Source organism: Accipiter gentilis, chromosome 24, assembly GCF_929443795.1.
Source record: "Accipiter gentilis chromosome 24, bAccGen1.1, whole genome shotgun sequence".
Taxonomy (NCBI): Eukaryota; Metazoa; Chordata; class Aves; order Accipitriformes; family Accipitridae; genus Astur; species Astur gentilis.
In genome coordinates this window covers 15,263,998-15,281,699 of record NC_064903.1, presented here as the reverse complement: position 1 = coordinate 15,281,699, position 17,702 = coordinate 15,263,998, and the positions used below count along the sequence as shown (strand labels likewise).

The following is a 17,702-nucleotide window of genomic DNA, read 5'->3' as shown; positions in this document are numbered from 1 at the left end:
GTGTGTTCAAAACGGCCATGAACTCCGCAAGCTCTCTCTGAGCTGCTGCCCAAGCATCACCGGAAATCAGAAATTACACGGAATAAAAACTATGACCTTTGAAGAGCACTTTTGGGTAGATGTGCAACCAAGTATGCTTGTACAAAAATTGTATCCCTCTCCAATAAATTGCTATTGCAAGTCCACGCATCAACTTTTCTGCTCACAGTTCCCTAAACAGCAAGGTCCATTTTATTAATCTATTGATTTGGCAAGGGAGTAAATCCTTCACCCATCAAGGGAGGAAGTGCATGAACCTGATTCTACAGCTGTTTGGCCAAGGCTTGCAAGAAGCCTCAGCAGTAGAAGACAGCAGTAGAAAAAGCAGTTTGTCCTTTATCTGCTGATGAGGTAAATAACAATATTATACCTGTTATCAGTTACACCTGACTTCCTTTACATCATGTAACAGCCAGTACAACTGCCTGAGCTTGGCATATGTATTAGTCTACTAGCCATTTAAGTTACCTGGAGAACAGCGACAATAAATACATTCCCAAAGAGCAACAGTCTGGGTTTGAAAACTGGAAGTACAAAACAGAGCAAAAGCCTGATCACAAACTTCCTGGATATTCTTTGGGAAAGTAGGGTGATTTGCCGGGACGTTTCCTTACTACTGATTCACACCTTATTTCTACTTATAAATTGGTATGCATTTCTGTGTCTGTCTCAGGTTTCCTAGGGAATTGTGTTTTTGGGATCCTCTGAGGTGGATGCACGGCCTTTGTGCTCCTTCAGGATCTCTGAATCAACATCTTCTATTTGCTGCTGAATATACTGCTAAGAATTTAATTTGGTGTACTTAGGTATTTGAAGATTTATTACAGTAATCTTCTTTAGAGGCAGCATATGCAATAGCTCATTTGACTAGGTTTTAGTCCCATGAATCTTACATCAGTACTAGCTTCAGATCATTCATCCTGTTCTGTGAAGGGAAAAAACCCCTTATGCCAAACAGGCTTATTGCAACACTTATTTTTCATGGTTTTGTAGTCTTTTATTTTGACCTGGAATAAACTCTCTTTTATCTGGATTGACTGAAATGTGATTTTGCCCTGGCTTCTTGTCAAAATTATTGATTCTTCAAGAAAAAGAAAACGAGAATAAAAAGAGCAATATAGGATCGCTTGTCTCAGAAAGCTCTGGAGCAGCGTTGTGTATTACTCAGTGTCACAGGTACATCGGTTAACAACCGACGCAAACGGGCTGTACCGTTCTGCCATCACACACACAAGGTTAAACAGGGCTGGTACAACACACGTATATACAGCATGCACGATAAAAGCACTTCTGTTATGGAGTAGCAGGTGTTAAATTTACATGAAAAGAGAGTAAATTACATCCAGAATAGCTGAAATATTATGTGTATATCATAGTTGGTTCACCATTGCTTGACACAAGCATATTATTCAAAGGTTAAGTACTACAGTCTGTGGTTGAATAATGATTAGCTGTACACAGTATTCCTCAGTCCGATAAGAACGCCTTGTTTACTTAGAAGAACTCAGCTCAGTGAACATCAAATGAAGACATGCTATTCTCCTCAAGTGGGAAACTGAGTAAGATGTGATTTAATTTGTATGAGACTGTTGAGCCCGTGACTTCCACTTATGTTTTCCTCCAGTTCTTTTGGGCTGTGTTATGTCACACACGGGCAGTATAAGGAAACAAAAGCGTAAATGAACAATACGGGTTATTCTGAAGCCTGCTGTAAAGTCCACGACACTCCATCTCTACAGGAAGGAAAAACAAACATATTTTATCTACTTTGAGACAAAAGGTGTTATGTTTATGTAACCTCTTATTCTATATCAAAATACCACGTGGCATATGTTCAAAAGGCTTCTGGAACAAAATAACCACGTTACACACTATGTTACACATCTATGACTTCCCATTTGTTAGCCTATCTCATGAAAATTTCTGTTATCAGAAGAAATTTAGAACATTAAGTATGTAGAAATATATCCTTGGCTGCAGTAAATTCTGCATTCCGGATTTTTTGGGCGAAAGAAATGTAACTCTGGAGTTATTTGTCTTAAAATACTACTTTATAATCTCTCTGCATAGAGAAAAGCAGTAAGTCAAAGAATAGAATAATGTTTACACTTTGCTTACTCTATCTAGGTGTATAAATCTCTAAAAGCATGTTCTTGTACATAAAGTGCTAGCAGACACTGTCTTGCTTTATAAGTCCCGTTTGCAAATAACCTGGCTCTAACACATGCCATTATCCAAACCAGTCCTGATACTGAGAGTAGCCAAGTGCTCTTAATGCTTATGGACAGATACTTTATCCTATTTCTTCTCCTTTTTACGCAAAATTAGCAATGCATCCCTTCTGAAGACTTGATGTGTTAGACAGCAGTTTTGCAGCAAAAGTAATTAGAGGTGAACATATAAAATATGCATGGGTAGCTATATTGATATAGAGAAAGGGTGCATGCCAGGTTGTAAAATTTGAAGCATGTCTACTAATTTTTATAGACCAAAAAACTCCTACCATTCCTTAGGTGGTATAAGAAAAACAAAAGTGTTAATGTAAACATTTCTATTCTTCCAAAAAAAGGTAGCAAATAGGAAGTACCCAATGTGAGGACCAGCTACATAAAACAAGCACATATATAGTACACTCCCCAGATAGATCTGTGAATTAAGCTATTCCAGCCAGAAATAAGAAAAAAATCTGGAGGACTTCTTTAAACTGGGACAGTTACATAGGAAAAGGACAGGAAGGGAAAATGTGAACACCTTCTTGGTACCTTTGTCCAGATACAGCTGTAAAATATCTATTGACCACTCCCTATCATTTCTAGATTGGTGAAAATGTGAAGAAAACCCAAGCTGGTTTGTTACCAGTCTTTTTATAACCCACATAAAACCGATGAATTTTCCTTTGAGATTTTTTCCGTTAAAAAACCAGTAAAATTATTTACCTGCAGGACAGAAGGGAAATCCTTAGGGCATGATAATTTTTGTGATTCATCAGAACTGCATATAAGTGTGTATTCTGAACTGTACTGACTGTATATATTCTAATTGGACTGGTATTAAATACTTTTTTTGGCTGAATTACCAAGACAGCTTTGCAGTATATTAAATTGAAATGACAGAACAACTCCAATACCGAGAATAAAGTGAGAAGTTCATACAAAAATTCATCTTGGACCATTAAAGACATCTGAAGAGATGAGTAAGAATTTCACAGGAATTCCAGTAAAAATAGGGAACAGTGATTGAAAATTCAGCCAACTATGTTATTTCAGAACACCAATGACATCCATCAAAAAACGTGGATAAGAATTTCACTGCAGCTCCAGGAAAACTATTAGGTTAGCTGTAGTACTTAAAACAGCTATAGTGCAAGAGCTTTTGGATGTCCACATCTCATCATTGCTGATTGTATTCATTCACTATGCCTTTAGTACTGATGTTTAGAGTTTTAACTAGCTCCCCAAAAAATCTTGTAATATATCCACTATTAAACAGCTTCATCACCTTTTAGTAAAGTAATCTGGAAAACTCTCACTATCTGCCTTTAAATATTATTTGTTGAAAGATGAAAATCAATAAGGTAGTAACCATATTTAAACATACTAGTTTCTCATCCTCTTTCTGTTAAGCTAAATTTAGAGACTGCCTGGCATAAAAGCACATACAAGCAGAAATGTGGTCTGTTTGTTACATAGGCACATCTCTCTTTTGCTTGCAACAGCTAATGGGTGAATTTATGGATCACAACATTATTTTCTCAGAAGACAATTATTTTTAGATATTTAGAATCGTGCATAATAAACATTTTGAAGTGTGGTCCAGTTACTATTTGAAGATAATTTTTGTTACAGAAATTAGAAGCTTAACATTTTACAGACAATATAGCAAATTTAATACCCAGCTGGAGTCCTTTTATTATGGCATTCTGTTACACATCCTTAAAAAAACCCCACCCTTCCCATATGAACTACTGGAACCATATTTACAATTGATGGGATTTTGAAAAACACACATATTAAAAATGTTGCTGGATAAAAGAATTACTGATCTGTTTTCTTCTTCCTGCATCTGAAAGTGTCTTATTAAAAAGAGACAGAGATAATGTATTAAAGCTTTGTAGAGGGGAAGAAGGAATAAAAGAATTCTGGAAAATACATTTTCTCCAACCACCTGTCAGACAAAAATAACGGGCTTTCAGAAAACAGGTGTGGTTAACAGGAGGGAACATGCATGTCATATGATGTTAAAAAACCCCCTCAATTTTGTACGAGTTATTTTGATGTGTGGCTTTTTTTTTTTTTTTTAAAGCACATCTCACAGATTATTAGAATTTTTCTGAAAGGTGTTAAAGCACGTTATAATTTCCAACTCAATTTAAGGTATCCTCAGAGTTTATATTTGTGTGAGACCATGAGTGGTAAATAGAAAAACTCTTATCAAATGACAAATCTCTTAGGTTGTCCTCAGTGAGTACAATCCATCCTCCTGCAGCTGTGAAAGGTTAGCCAAAATTGAAATCAGCTAGAGTAAGCTAAGCTCTCAAGGAGGTTACTTTAGAATTATCTGCTCAGAGGATGTATGAAAATTATAATTTCTGACTTAGGTTTTAGCTCTTCCAGGCTACGGCAGGTTTACTCTCATTGCCTGAGTGCAACATGGGCACCTGGGCCCCAAGTCACTTTTTAGAAGAGGAAGGTCTCTTACTAGTGACTACAATTTCTCCTTCATGTTCCCTGTCCAACAAAGCTTTTAGCAGCAAATATGATATAATGCTAATTTCTATATACTCTACGCTCCTTCTATTTACAAAGTACTTTTACATTTTATTATATTCCATTGTACAACTTTACATAGTACCGTTATCGTTTCAATTCATAGTTCAGCAATTCAATACATACTTAGATAACTGCCTTTCCATGTCCTGTTATACATTTAGCTTAAAAAAAAAAAAAAATAGTAGAAAACAAGCACAGTGGTGCAATGTCCAGGCACTTTCAAATGTTGCTCAGCAAAATAAGCAAGCACCCTGTTTGAAAGCATGGCAACTTCTGGGGAAAAAAAAAAAAAGAAAAGAAAAACTGAATCTTTGCTCATAGTGGATTTTTTTAAACTTCCTTTGTACAGTTCCAAGTATTCCTGAGAAAGCTCTGTAAAATATGACTGATATGTTTATATTTCAGCAGTGGGTCTGAGAGAACAGTAACTTCCATCACTAGATGTTCCACTGATCGCACAGAAGACATGTAGGGAGTCATGCATCCACGGCGAATGCATTGTATCTTCATGGTAGATCTAGACAAAACAAAATAATCACAAATTCAGGAAAAGTTTCAGTTTATTATTATTATCAAGCTGTTTAAAAAGGTATGGAAAAGAGATATCCAACCTTGTCTTCAAAGCTGTTTCACAAAGGCAGCATAACAAAGAAATGAGAAAGAAGAGTAATTTAGCAATTTCTGTAGCATTCATATATACACTGCTCTGTGTATTACTGGATCATTTTTAGTTACAACTATCCAGTATAGGAAAGAAACAATTCTCCGTATAGCCGTTTTTTAAATTATATATTAGCAGTAACAGAATTCTAATAGTTTTTTTGGTAAGCACGGGGAGGACCTGCAGCTAAATACAGCAAACACTCACTACATCCGTGCCACGTGGCAAGATTTTGTACTTCATAACTTGAAGGATGGTCTTGCAGCACAGGATCTAACTGGACCGGTAGAGCTGCTCTAGAGCTGACTGTGTATTTGGTTTTCACCCTGTGGTTCACCAGTCAACAAGTTAGTTAGTTAGCCTGACTTTACATTAGTGAGACAGAGATCACTGGCCATCGTAAACAGCTTCTGGACATCCAGTTTTCTGCTACTCTCCTAGGCTTCCTGTACCTGTTCAGCTGCAGTTTATCAATTTTTTTGTGTTTACGTTTTCCTAACTTAAAAGATAGGTCACCGTCTGACCCAGTGAGTTACCCATCTGCTCTGCCGTCTCAAACTAAGTGCACTGCCTGTGTTGTTTTGGGGCACTGACAATATTTAGAAAAGCATATGTCATTTGCAACAGATCCCTAAACTAATGTAGTATGTTTAACTGTGTAATTTTGCAGAAAAGGAAAGCATGTCTCATGAAATTTAATTTGTTAGATACTTAGGTCATTTGATGGCAATACAAAGTTCAAGTCAGCAGTTATCTACATAATGTTGTACAGCCATAAAGAACAGTGCTTGTAAACATGATCTTTTAAGCTGCCTTTTGATCTAACACAAGAAGAAAGTGAGAAGTATATTCTTGCCAGTGAGGCCTTCGCTTTGACATTTCAGTTGCTGTAGTATTTTGCCCATTAACCAAAGGCAAGGTGACAGTGGATTTGTAAATCTATCAAGGTAATAGGGAGTGTGCTTTAACAATGCTTCTTGGTTCTAAGATAATATTAACTATTGTACTGTGATGGTACAGAACTGAGTGATTTGGTTTTGATTTGACTATTACAGAATTCAGAAACCGCAAAAGTTCCAACAGCTGCATGCAAATTAAATGTCTTGGAAAGGTTTACTTGCAAACAGCTTAGAGTAAGCAGGTGGCAACTCCTATGGACGAACAACTCTGAGCAAAATTCAGCAGTGGAGTACACACAGTTTTCATGTACATGAAAAAAAAAGAGTGTGCCGAATGTGCAAAATTAGTAGTTTGCACACTAAGAAAATGGTGGTCCCGAGCAGAATAGCAGGGAAATTTTAACAAAAGCAAGGGGGATCCAGCAGTCACTTACTCTCAAATGCATCCTCCCTTATACTCCTACAACAAAATTCGGCCCCATCATGAGACTTTCCCTGAAATGATATTGTACTCTTCCATAACAAGACTCTGTTTGACTTCCATAAGCATTATTTTATTGTAAATAAACCTGATTTACAAACAGCAGCCTGGTGCAGTTGTCTTATTTTGCCACTTGCACATTTTAGCATTAGTTTGAACAACTGCTTAACTTATTGTGGAATTTGCCTATATATTTTTAGTGACTTAAAGTGTTGCATTTTTAATTAATAGTCACACACGGACTGTAAGTTGAGTAACTGGGAGATTCTGAAAACATTCTTCTAAATTTCAAGTACTATGAATCACAATGCAGTCTGTACCATTCATTTTATGTGCTTGATACTATAAATCTACAAGGAGATTCCTTTTGTCATAATGAAGGCAAAATTAAAGAGCAGAGGTACGGAGATTACTTCAGAAAGCCAGTTTTCATCTAATTTCACAGGATGATACTAGGTAGAAGTACAACTATTCTTTGAATCTCTCACCTCTCTGATGCTACTATTCAAATGTATTTTCCTACAAAGATCCAAGAAAACATTAAAACATAGGTCAGATAAATTAGCACAAATATTTTAATGGTGCATATAAATAGCGTGTTGGCATTAGGCCAAAATTAAAAGAAAACATCCTTTAATGAAAAATAATAATAGTAATAATAATAAAAAGGGAACTTAAGTTGAATATAACTGAGGAAATGGAAATTTTGCCAGAGAATTTTGACTTGTGACTTATCACAGGATTCTTACGATGTAGAAAACATGATGCAAAACATGGCACAGGATTTCTGATGATCGTGGCAGCCAGGAAACTAACGGTATGTGTCAGCAAAGACTCCACCCTGAAGCACATTGTATACCAACACCAGGCTGTGACTTTCAATCAACAGAAACTGGTTTTAGGAATCCACCAAGTGTATCATTTACTTTTCACGTTCAGTTACTCGCCTTTTTAAATTTAGCTAAGTAATATGAAGAATGATCAAGTTTTCAATTAGTTTTCAACATTAGCTAGTTTTCAAGTACAGAGAACCACCTCTGTGGGCTCCTGACACGCAGTACATGCCTGTTCGTGGATGATGTCAGAAAGCTCTTTCACCATATCCCGAAAGTTTGATTTTAGCCCCTCGTGGTACTCCACTTGATCCTCCTTAATGAGTCGCTCGTTGAGCTCCAGAGCAATTCCACAGGCTTGTATAAACTTCCTGGGGAGGAAAGAAATGAACTTTGGCATTACAATAGCCCAGTCTTCTACCAAAGCAAACAACCAAATAGATAAGCAAATCTCATTTTTCCCCCCTTTTCCCCAACACTTGGGACAAGTAACATTCTAGGTGCATCCCTGTGACACAGTGGATCAGGGAACGGGGACGGACTGCAGCACAGGTACTGGGCTTTCTGCTGGAGCTCCTTCGAGCCTGGATGCTCAGCAGATGGGACACCCGCTCCTGCAGTACAACACAGCCATCTCGCACATTCACCCCGACCTGTAGGACCACACACAGCTTGCAGATCCTGGATAAGTCCAACCAGCTGCACGCAGGGTCACAAACCAGAGGGAGGCCATGGTGAGAAGGAGAGGGGAAATCAGTCGCACGGGGCTTGACAGATCTGGGTGTACGTGATGGAGCGTGTGTGGTTGAGAGGTCAAGCTGCTAGCAGCAGACATACCCTCCAGAAAGAAATTTAGGTCACGGGGAGCTGTAATATTGTGTTCTTGGTTACTGTTACTGATTTTCTATGCTTCGTTTCACATACATATTTCTCCTTTTTTATAGACTACAAAGAAAATACAAGCACAACTGAGATTTTCTGGGATTTTTTGCATGAAATAGAGATTGCGTCTGTCCTGGCTGCACTGCGAGGCTGGAAAGTAAACCTGCCTTCCCTCAGTTCTGCATCCACGTGTGGCAGGTTTGCAGGGATTGTTCCCTTATTTGTTCTGTGGTTTGCTAGGTTACTCAGTACACTGAAGGAAAATAGGATTGGCCCAAATGCTGCCTTCTCCATACACTGACTGACTGATGGGTGAAGTGGGAGTCACCAGCACCCAGTAATGAATGCAGGAGCTGGTGGGAAACTGGTGGTTCCTGAGAGGTTCAGAAAAATAGTGTGGCAAAGGCTCATGTTCCTGAGGTGAAGCAGGAGCTGCCTCATTATATCTTGGGGGACACTCTCAAGTGCGAGGCAAAACCTACCCTAAGGGACAAGAGTTAGAAGAACACCTGTGCAAGTCACATAGTTTCAAAAGTTAGCTGGGAAGGGATTTGCTTTAAAATAATTCAAGTTCATAATTTTCTAGTAAAAAATCCCCTTGGAAAGATTGGGCAACAATGCACCATATGAAAGATGGCTGAACACAAGACTGTCAGACGTCTGGTTTTCAAACATACTTTCTTCACATGATAATTTCAAATACCCACATAAACTGTTTAAGCAGGTGTTCAAGCAAATCTCCTCATGGAGATCACAGCCCTGAGCTTGGGAACTCTTGATGTATATAGTTACATTGGCTTTTTTCATGTGTCTGAGCACCCACATCCCTGTAAGACTTGGATCTTTTTAAGGCACTAAGCCTAAACTTAATGTCTTAGTGCTAAGACATCGAAGCATTCAGCATCTGCTGATTTTGGAGACAGACAAAAATATAAGCAAAGCAGATACCAGGTTCCAGCCTGCTGGCTAGTTTTTATTACATTAGAAATCCTACCTGAACATTTCTTTTAACTCATTCACCTTCTTAGTAGGATATTTGCCCGACTGGCTGTCACTTAGGAAAGCTCTGGCATAGGCCAAGGGACCAGCATTAACCTAGAACCAAAGAAGTAAGAAATCATTTATGCTAGAACTTCTGTTGACTTGCTCAAGGCAGTTGTGAAGGGTATAACAATTTAAAAAAAACAAACACCCCAACATTAGCATACTATTTGAATGCCACCAACTCTGCATTACTAATGTCACCAGAGGCACCTGAAGTTTCAAAAGTTGAGTATTAGTTTTTCTATCTAGGTTTTTTAAGACCAAAAGATAAATAGAGATAAGAAGAGAGATGCAATCTGTTTCCTCATGCTTTCCTTTTATTTTCATTTGGAAGAGCAGTATGGTCTGAGTCTCAAGGTCATTTACCCAGCTGGAGAAATCAGGCTTACAAAAAGGCTATCTCTGCCTGATACCTACAGTACAATTTTCAAGAGTTAAGTATCTTTCAGCATTCAGCCACGGCCAGCTAATGTGCAATTACACTTGGACTTAACACTGTAAACACCACTGGACAAAATGATTATTACCTTGAGCCAGCAGCTAATGTACCACTGTAAGCAGCAGAGCAAGCTGTGCTGGTAAGTTGATGGCTGCAGTGCTGCAAACGAGGTAGTTAATGATTTCTGGAAAGTGAACGTGTTGCGTCGTGAAAAGATGACTCACTCTGAGATGTGTATATAAAGGCAATTTTGAATGGACATCAAGCCTTACCTGCACAGAAACACAGCCTTGCAATTTGAGTTGCAGCTGAATCATGTCAACATCACCAGTGGAGCAGAGTTTCTGCAGCTCTGCCGTCTTGTCTTTTATTTCATCGGTAGCGACATCAATTGGTTTTAAATTAACCTGATGCTCATAATTGACCGGAATTCTCTTCTTTACATATGGAAAGGAGTTCAAAGCTAGCAGAAGCAGCAAAGGAAATTCATAGATTGAAAAGTCATGCAGCAAATATGAGTACTTTTCACAGAACATACACAAGCAGATCCTTGCCCTCAGGGTTTTACTCGGTGTGTGTGAAATCGCGAACAAGGCTGTAATTTACCAGCACGATCTATTAATCTGTAAAAATTTGCACACAGAAATATAAGGTAAATTCCTCCTCCCAACCAGAATATTGTATCACAATTCTGATTAAGTAGCTGAGAGAATTTCTGACTCTTTTGGGATATTTTCATGAGCTAAAATAGTCTAAAAATAGTTGCTAATACATACTGCCTCATGTTCAGATGCTTGTACTTACTAGTTAGAATGGTCCTTTTTTTACACTGCTCTTCCACGCTGCCATGCTTTTTCCCGGATAAAGTGTAAGGAGTTTCAAATACAAATCTATTGATGTTATGATTTCTTTCAAATTCAGTCTTTCTTTCAGAGATTTCTTTATCTTCAAAATAGGGCTTCACGTAAGTCACTTGAATATGGGCATACTTAGGATCAAGGTCTTTAACATTGACCTGTGAAATAAGGGGGTTACTCATTAGAAGAACAAAGGTTAATAACTTATAATTGATTAATTATGTGTGAATGACGTACCAAACACTCCATTTGACCTCAGCGGTGATGTCTAGCCCATCTGCTAGCAGACACACAAGACAAGGTGTGGCACAAGAAATACCTCATCTGGTGCCAAACAAGCTGCATCTGGAACAGTTAGCCACATCGCCTTGACCAGCAATGCAGCACATGCCTGAGCTACTTAGTCCTTCTAATACAACCATATTGCTTCCACGCCATGAGCTAGCACTCATACAGTACTATGCTGTGGCATGCAAATCTGCAGGCTTGCACGAAGCAAGCTTTAGGATCACCAGCGTTGTCTTTGGTAACTTAAGACATATCCATGGTTGCAACCTAAGGGTGTGAACAGCCCTTGCAGGGAGCAAGAATGGGTATTCCATAGGAAAAGGAAGGAGCTATGGCTGCAAGGTCACAAAAGATTTTCTTTCAGACTTGCAGTGTCAAAGCAACAAGTAATTCTGCTTCCAGTCATCTGCTCCTCTGAGCTGGCTCCTAAGGCCTCCCAACAACAGGGCTCAGTGAGATGTGGATTGCAATTTCCCATTTGTAATTCCCAATTCATTTATTTCCACCTGGGAGCCAGATCAGCACCAAAACTTGTCAAGCTGTGCAATATGTCCACACAGGAACATGAGGATGCAAGGGGCAATTGGAAGCAAGGTGCTTGTAAGAGGGTGGAAGAGAGGGCTCGCTCCTCCCTTCCTACTGCAGTAGGAAGGGATGCTCTGTCATCTCCCATCTTCAGCTCCACAGAGCAAAGCTCATCCTTCTGGGCTCCATTTGCACGGTGCTTAGAGCACTGCAGTCCCAAGCCCTGATGAGTATTAGAATACAGTTGATATTTTTGTCATGCTCATCAGCACGCTCTCTATTACGTGGCCCTGACGTTCACTGCTAATAGCATTTCGTTAGCTTGTTCATGAAGTTTAACTCTACCTTGTTAGAATCCTGGATAATCTTTACAGTCTCCGACCCAAATTTTTCTCCATAAAGTTTAAGAAGTCTGAAGGAGATCTCCGAGAGGCCTGTCAGCTTGGGTTCCTTATAGATGTATTCCTTCCCATCTTCTTCTTCAAAGAATGTCTAGTATTAATCACAAACAAGAGGTGAGGAACAGCTGGGCTTCTTCGCGTGGAAAACTATTTTACATTTGCTACTTTGAAAGTACGTTTCTACTAATATTTCAGAAAGTCAAGAAGGTTTAGAAGGCTACAGCTTGTGTAAAGTCTCACTGAACTTGGCCTGTTTAATAATTTCCTTCAAGAATTGTGTAAAAAAAATCATTAAATCCCTCAACCACACAAACACGTCATTGCTGAACACAAAGGCTTGAGTATGACTAGTGAGAAATCTAAACAATGTGGAAGATGGGTTTGGCCAGCAGTTGGCTTTTTGGAAGGCCGGAAAGAGGCAAGCAGGAGAAAACCCACAAAAACAAGGCACAGAGAAGGAGCAGAAAGACACATTAGTTGAGGTAGCCCTGATAGCAGAGCCACATGAACAGTCTGTAGAGAAGGATTTTGTGTAGGCTGAAAGGGACTCCAAGCAATAAAAAAAAGAAATGGATTTCCACTGCTTTGATTCCTCCTGTATTCAGGGAAGAGGACCTTGGTGTATTTGCTGTAAATAGAGACAAAATTGCATTAAAGGTTGTGCCTGCATCAACAGTCCTCCCTGTAATGGAAACAGCATGAAAGCTTCATGCTTTGGCAAGTTGTTCCAGTCAGAAATTGTGACAGAGTGCTAAGACTATCTCTGTGTAGCTGGCATATAAAGCCAGCAAAGCTTTAAAGTGCAAAACTGGCTCAAGTATTGGTTGTCAGGATGATACGTTACATAGCTTAATTTTAGGGGCTGATCCAGTTACTTCTACAGCTTCTAGAAAACTAAGCTAGCAGTTGTTTCCTTTTATCTATTGGTAACCTTATTTACTTTTTACATATCCAAAGGTAAAGATAAGATGAGGACAAAAATAAATTGTATGTCTGCTGCAGCAAAAGCCAATGCTCTCAGACGTTGCGTGTGTAATAACAGTGGTGTTCAAAGGTACAAACCCAAGTTGGTCTCAGGGGTATTCATCACCTCCTCTGAAAGGAGGAACGAGAAGCAGGGCTAATATAATTTACATGGCATTTTCGAAAGAGGGGTCCTGCATCTCCCCCATGGTTATGGGTCCACAAGCAGAAGCAGATAGTTTAGAGACACAAGGGACATGAGGGGTAACACACTTTATTAGATTCACCCACGAATAGCTGGAGAAAAAAAATAAAACCACAACTGCTTTCAGGCTCAGAAGACTTCATCAGATGTGATAAGATCATGCTCTTTCTCAGGACTCTGAGCCCGAGATGATGTCCAAGTTTCCAGCTACCTCAGCTAACAAAAATACTACCTATCTCTGCAAGTATGTAACCAACCCTGATACATATTTTGCCTCCAGCTTCTCCCATAACCTTTTACTCTACAATACCTCAAAGGGAGCAGCAACTGTCTGTAGAAGAAAATGTCTGTTACTGCTACTGTTTACATACCATGGTTATATACTGTTACTGGTTATATACTATACACACTAAATTGTGTCTGTGTAACTTATTATAACTATAATTACAAAAAAACCCTGGTGTTTTCTGAACCCACTAAGCCATTTCCTAACTGCTGAGTTGTTTTATGAAAAGCCCACCAGCAGAAACATAAGCTTTATACTAAATCAAATGCTCCTGGAGAGAGACACAAACCCTCACCTCAAGGATGCAATACCAAAATGCTCACGTAGACGTGCCGGTGGCTGCACCAGAGGAGCTGGCAGGCTTTTCAGCTTCAGCAGCTGCGGCAGAGCGGCAGCTTTAGCGGCCAGGCTGCCTGCTGAGGGGTAGCTGGTGAGCCGGTGTATATACTTACTTGTCCATAAAAGGCCACTCTGAAAAAGGTTCCAAGAAGCCTCTTCCTTGTGTGCATTACTTCTAATATCTTAGCATATGCTCCGTGAAGCGTTCTGTACAGCTGAGTAAGTTTCTGGAAATCAAATCTTGACATCATTAAAACAGAATTTTGCAAGCGGGAAATTCTAGCTGACCCTGGAAGCTACTGAGATATCTGAACACAATCCTTTAGGGAATTCCAATGTGAATTTCTAAAGAGGTTGAACTCATGCAGTTTTCTTTGGAAAAACCTCAGTCTAAGTACATGCTTTGCTTCAGGTCTGAAAGGTACCACGGACTGCAGTAACACCACTATCCTTAGAGAGAAGGCTGAGCCTACTGCCTCAGCATCTTCCCTGACTGAGCCTTTAAGGTAGAGCAGCTTGCAGTATTTTACCCAGGAACTCTTTCTTGATGAAAACCAACTTTATGATGAAAAAATAGATGAAGGCTTCCCTGAGATCCAATTATATAGTTGGATGGTGTCCTGATGTGGAGCAGGTCATGGGAGAGGGAGGGAAAGAGGAGCACTATTCAGCAGTCGAGCAACAGCCTCACCACAGAAGCGCTGGTCACAGCACGTGTTGGGAAGGAGCAAGGCAGTGGGATGGTAACAGCTTCCTTCCTTCCTCTCCACTTGCCACTGAACTACCTACAGATCTAGTCCTTTCTTTGAACAGTTCTCCCTCTGTTTTTAACCCTTAAAATGCTCAAGTCTCAAAAGGAATCTAGCTTTGATGAGCATATGGGGTGATGGCAGCTTTATTTTAGGGGAAGGAAGGTGGGAACTATTCACTAAATATGAGTTTTCCATGTATTTAGCTTTAATAATCACCCTCAAGACCATTGCTTTCACTAATTTGTTTAATGATCAGCAATGAAGCACAGTGTGTGCTTTACTGACACCAATTCATTAACTCATAACTTCAAAAATAAAAAAGCCTCCTGTTTTTTTCTTAGCGATCTAGAAAATTACCTGATATATGCAAACTAGTTCAAAATACCTACCTCAAATTCACGCCTCTTTTCATAAATAGGAATGATCAGTTTGGAAACTTCAGAAATTGTTTCATAACGCTCTGCTTTCCACAGGCCATCTACACACTGCTCCAGCAGCTCCACTAGGACTTCCTACGAAAGCAATCAAATGGGTGTTGTTAATATCAGTCAAAATTAGAAGAGAAAACCATTTTAACTTCAGATACTTTAACAGGTCCAAGTGTAGGTAGCCACAGTTACATAAGTTTAAACCCTGTGTGTTCCTGGCCTTTCCAAATGTATTCTAAATTTGGGGGGGGGGGGGGGGGGGGTGAGAAAAAAGGACAAGTTAATTTTTAAAAGTTCATTCATTCTAAATAAATCGTTAGCACAATAGCCAGCATGTAAGTCTTGGTATTTAGCTGCCTCCCAAGGAGAATGCCAAAACTCTGGGAGGGTATGGAGATGACAGCACTGGAAGTCAGAGGTACAAGTCTAAGAAACATGTCTAAGGAACATGTGTGAATAGCAGTGGGATGTGATGCTAATGGTCCTCAAGCCTAGTCCTGATGAATGGGCAATTGGGCAGCTGGGCTGCAGGGCCACCTTGCTCAGCCACGTGGCCCACCCAACACAGTTGTACAGGGATGGTGCAGAAGTAATTGTGAGACTTTATGACTCACAGGAGGGATCTACCCACTTCCTCAGTGCCCTGCTATGGTTTCTGGATTGTTCTGCTAATGTGGTGTCCTGCAGCACAGCCCTCACTCAAGGGGAACCTAAGCTGACCTCTCACTCAGCAGAGCTTGACTTGCATTCTGTCCCTCCTTGGAAATACCATGCTGTGCTGCCCTGGGGTGGCAGAATGGGCATTTGCATAACATGGCAGGCAAAGATTGTGGTGTAGCTTTTTCAGTCTCAGTGCTAGAAAAACCTTTCAAAGGAACCAAGAACTTACACCAGTTTTACCTATCTGAATTGTACACAGAAAATCCTTCAATGCAGATTTCTCTTGGGAGATTGCTGTGGAACAGTCTTCCTTACAGATGCCAGTGCACAACTATAATTTGTTAGAGCTCATGTGAACAAAGTCTAAAACTAAATCCTAATCAGCTATCAAATATCCTGTAGTCTATACTGCAGGACCTCACCTCACTGTAATGTACATCCATCATCCCACCATCTTCTTTCATTGCACCTTCTTCATCAATGTTGGGAGTGATTTTCCTGAAGGCAGTGCATCCACTGGGGAAGAGTTCTGTAGCAGACAAAAGCAAATCGATTAGTGGAATAATATATCTCAAATGTGTCATGCTTTAATGGCCAGGGAAGCAGTCTAGCTGATAGTGAAGTCCTACAAGTAGCAGGGGACCTGACTCACATTTTTGCTACTGATTTGCTATACGAGACTGAACACGTCAGAACCTCCCCAGCCATTTGCTATGGGAGTCATTCCTAGTACATAACTAACACCAAGCACAACAGATTTCCCAGTGTGCTATCTGGAAGTCACATTTGTCCAACCTAACTGGCTGCAACCAACTGAAAGTCAAAAGAGAAGGACAAGGGTATATCTTTGCGCAGAAGGTGCAAGAAGAAAACTATCATTGGATGCTGGAGAGCTGGGTGGTAAGTGAACAGGATTGTACACTCCTAGCAGAAAGCACAGTTATGTACCCCAAAATTTTGTGTATTTCAGCCTTTACTGAACCCTTTGCAGCCTATGTATATGTAAGGAGTGCCAGTGACAGAGATAACTCAATGTATTCACTTGATATTCCTTTGGATTTGTTCCTCTTCCATTTTACAAGTTCTCCTGTATCACTGGCTGTAGTAAGCAGCCTCCAGGGTACAAATAAAGAATTGCCAACTTTCAATACTCTCCCCTCTGCTGCCATGTTACATTCGTATATGTATCAGAAAAATAAGTCCTGATTTTTCCCACTTAGCCAACACAAAGTACAGAATTTGGAGGGAATCCAAGCTCCCTGAGCAAGGCACTTAAGACCTTTCCAGCCAAGGCAGTGCATGTAATCAGCTTTTATGGAGCCTTAACTTTCCGAAATGTTGTGTCCATTTCAACAATTACTCCTTTACAGGGAAATGAGAAGTGGGGTCAATATATCAACTGTGGAACAGATATTTAAAAGAAAACCTGCAAAGTGGTATTACTTGAGAACACACAAGTCTGTCCTTCCTTCCTGTTTTGCATTAAACCACAGCACTTTTTTCCTGATTGTTCTTTATATATTTGTATAGTTAGGCTATAGTGTCATTTTTTGACTGAATTTTGACTGCTTTATTCTATAGTTTTCTGTACTGCCTATTGTGATACTTCTGATGAACATACTGACAGCCAGTTTTTAACGTGGGCTTCCCCTGTGAGTACATTTCCTAATGTAAAATGCAACTGAACATTTAAACCGAGACACAATGTGTCAGTTCTTATTTCACTCAGCAAGGTGCCAACATGACTGTTTAAGCAGACCTGGGCCGCCTAGTAAATGCTTGTGTATGAACAATTGGATTCCTTTCTTAAAAAAAACTCATCTTCTTCTAGCTTTATCCACTGCATTAATTTTTTTTTTCCTTTTTTAGCTTGTTTCTAATATGATCATTTGCCAAATCGAGAGAAACTTGTCTTTAAAAAGATTCTGATCCCCCCAAAACCCAACACTGC

General features: G+C 39.7%; 2 protein-coding genes across 6 annotated transcripts in view; one reads left to right on the top strand and one right to left on the bottom strand.

Moving 5' to 3' along the window:
- The window catches only part of RAP2C (RAP2C, member of RAS oncogene family), a 149,937-nt gene that overhangs the window by 113,667 nt on the left and 18,568 nt on the right, over positions 1–17,702 (top strand). The gene's annotated exons all lie outside the window — the stretch shown is intronic.
- Positions 1,076–17,702, bottom strand: part of DOCK11 (dedicator of cytokinesis 11) — an 87,380-nt gene continuing 70,753 nt past the window's right edge. For 4 of the 5 annotated variants that reach the window (XM_049827384.1, XM_049827386.1, XM_049827385.1 and 1 more), the window contains 9 exons: positions 16,174–16,280; positions 15,053–15,175; positions 14,025–14,138; positions 12,063–12,209; positions 10,852–11,062; positions 10,320–10,510; positions 9,559–9,659; positions 7,915–8,053; positions 2,725–5,325 (listed from right to left, as the gene is read on the bottom strand). In XM_049827384.1, the coding sequence (XP_049683341.1) occupies positions 5,203–5,325; positions 7,915–8,053; positions 9,559–9,659; positions 10,320–10,510; positions 10,852–11,062; positions 12,063–12,209; positions 14,025–14,138; positions 15,053–15,175; positions 16,174–16,280 (1,256 nt within the window). In that variant the 3' untranslated portion in view covers positions 2,725–5,202. Of the gene's footprint in view, positions 1,773–2,724; positions 5,326–7,914; positions 8,054–9,558; positions 9,660–10,319; positions 10,511–10,851; positions 11,063–12,062; positions 12,210–14,024; positions 14,139–15,052; positions 15,176–16,173; positions 16,281–17,702 lie in introns of those variants that run through there. The other variant, XR_007509380.1, reaches the window with a different exon arrangement.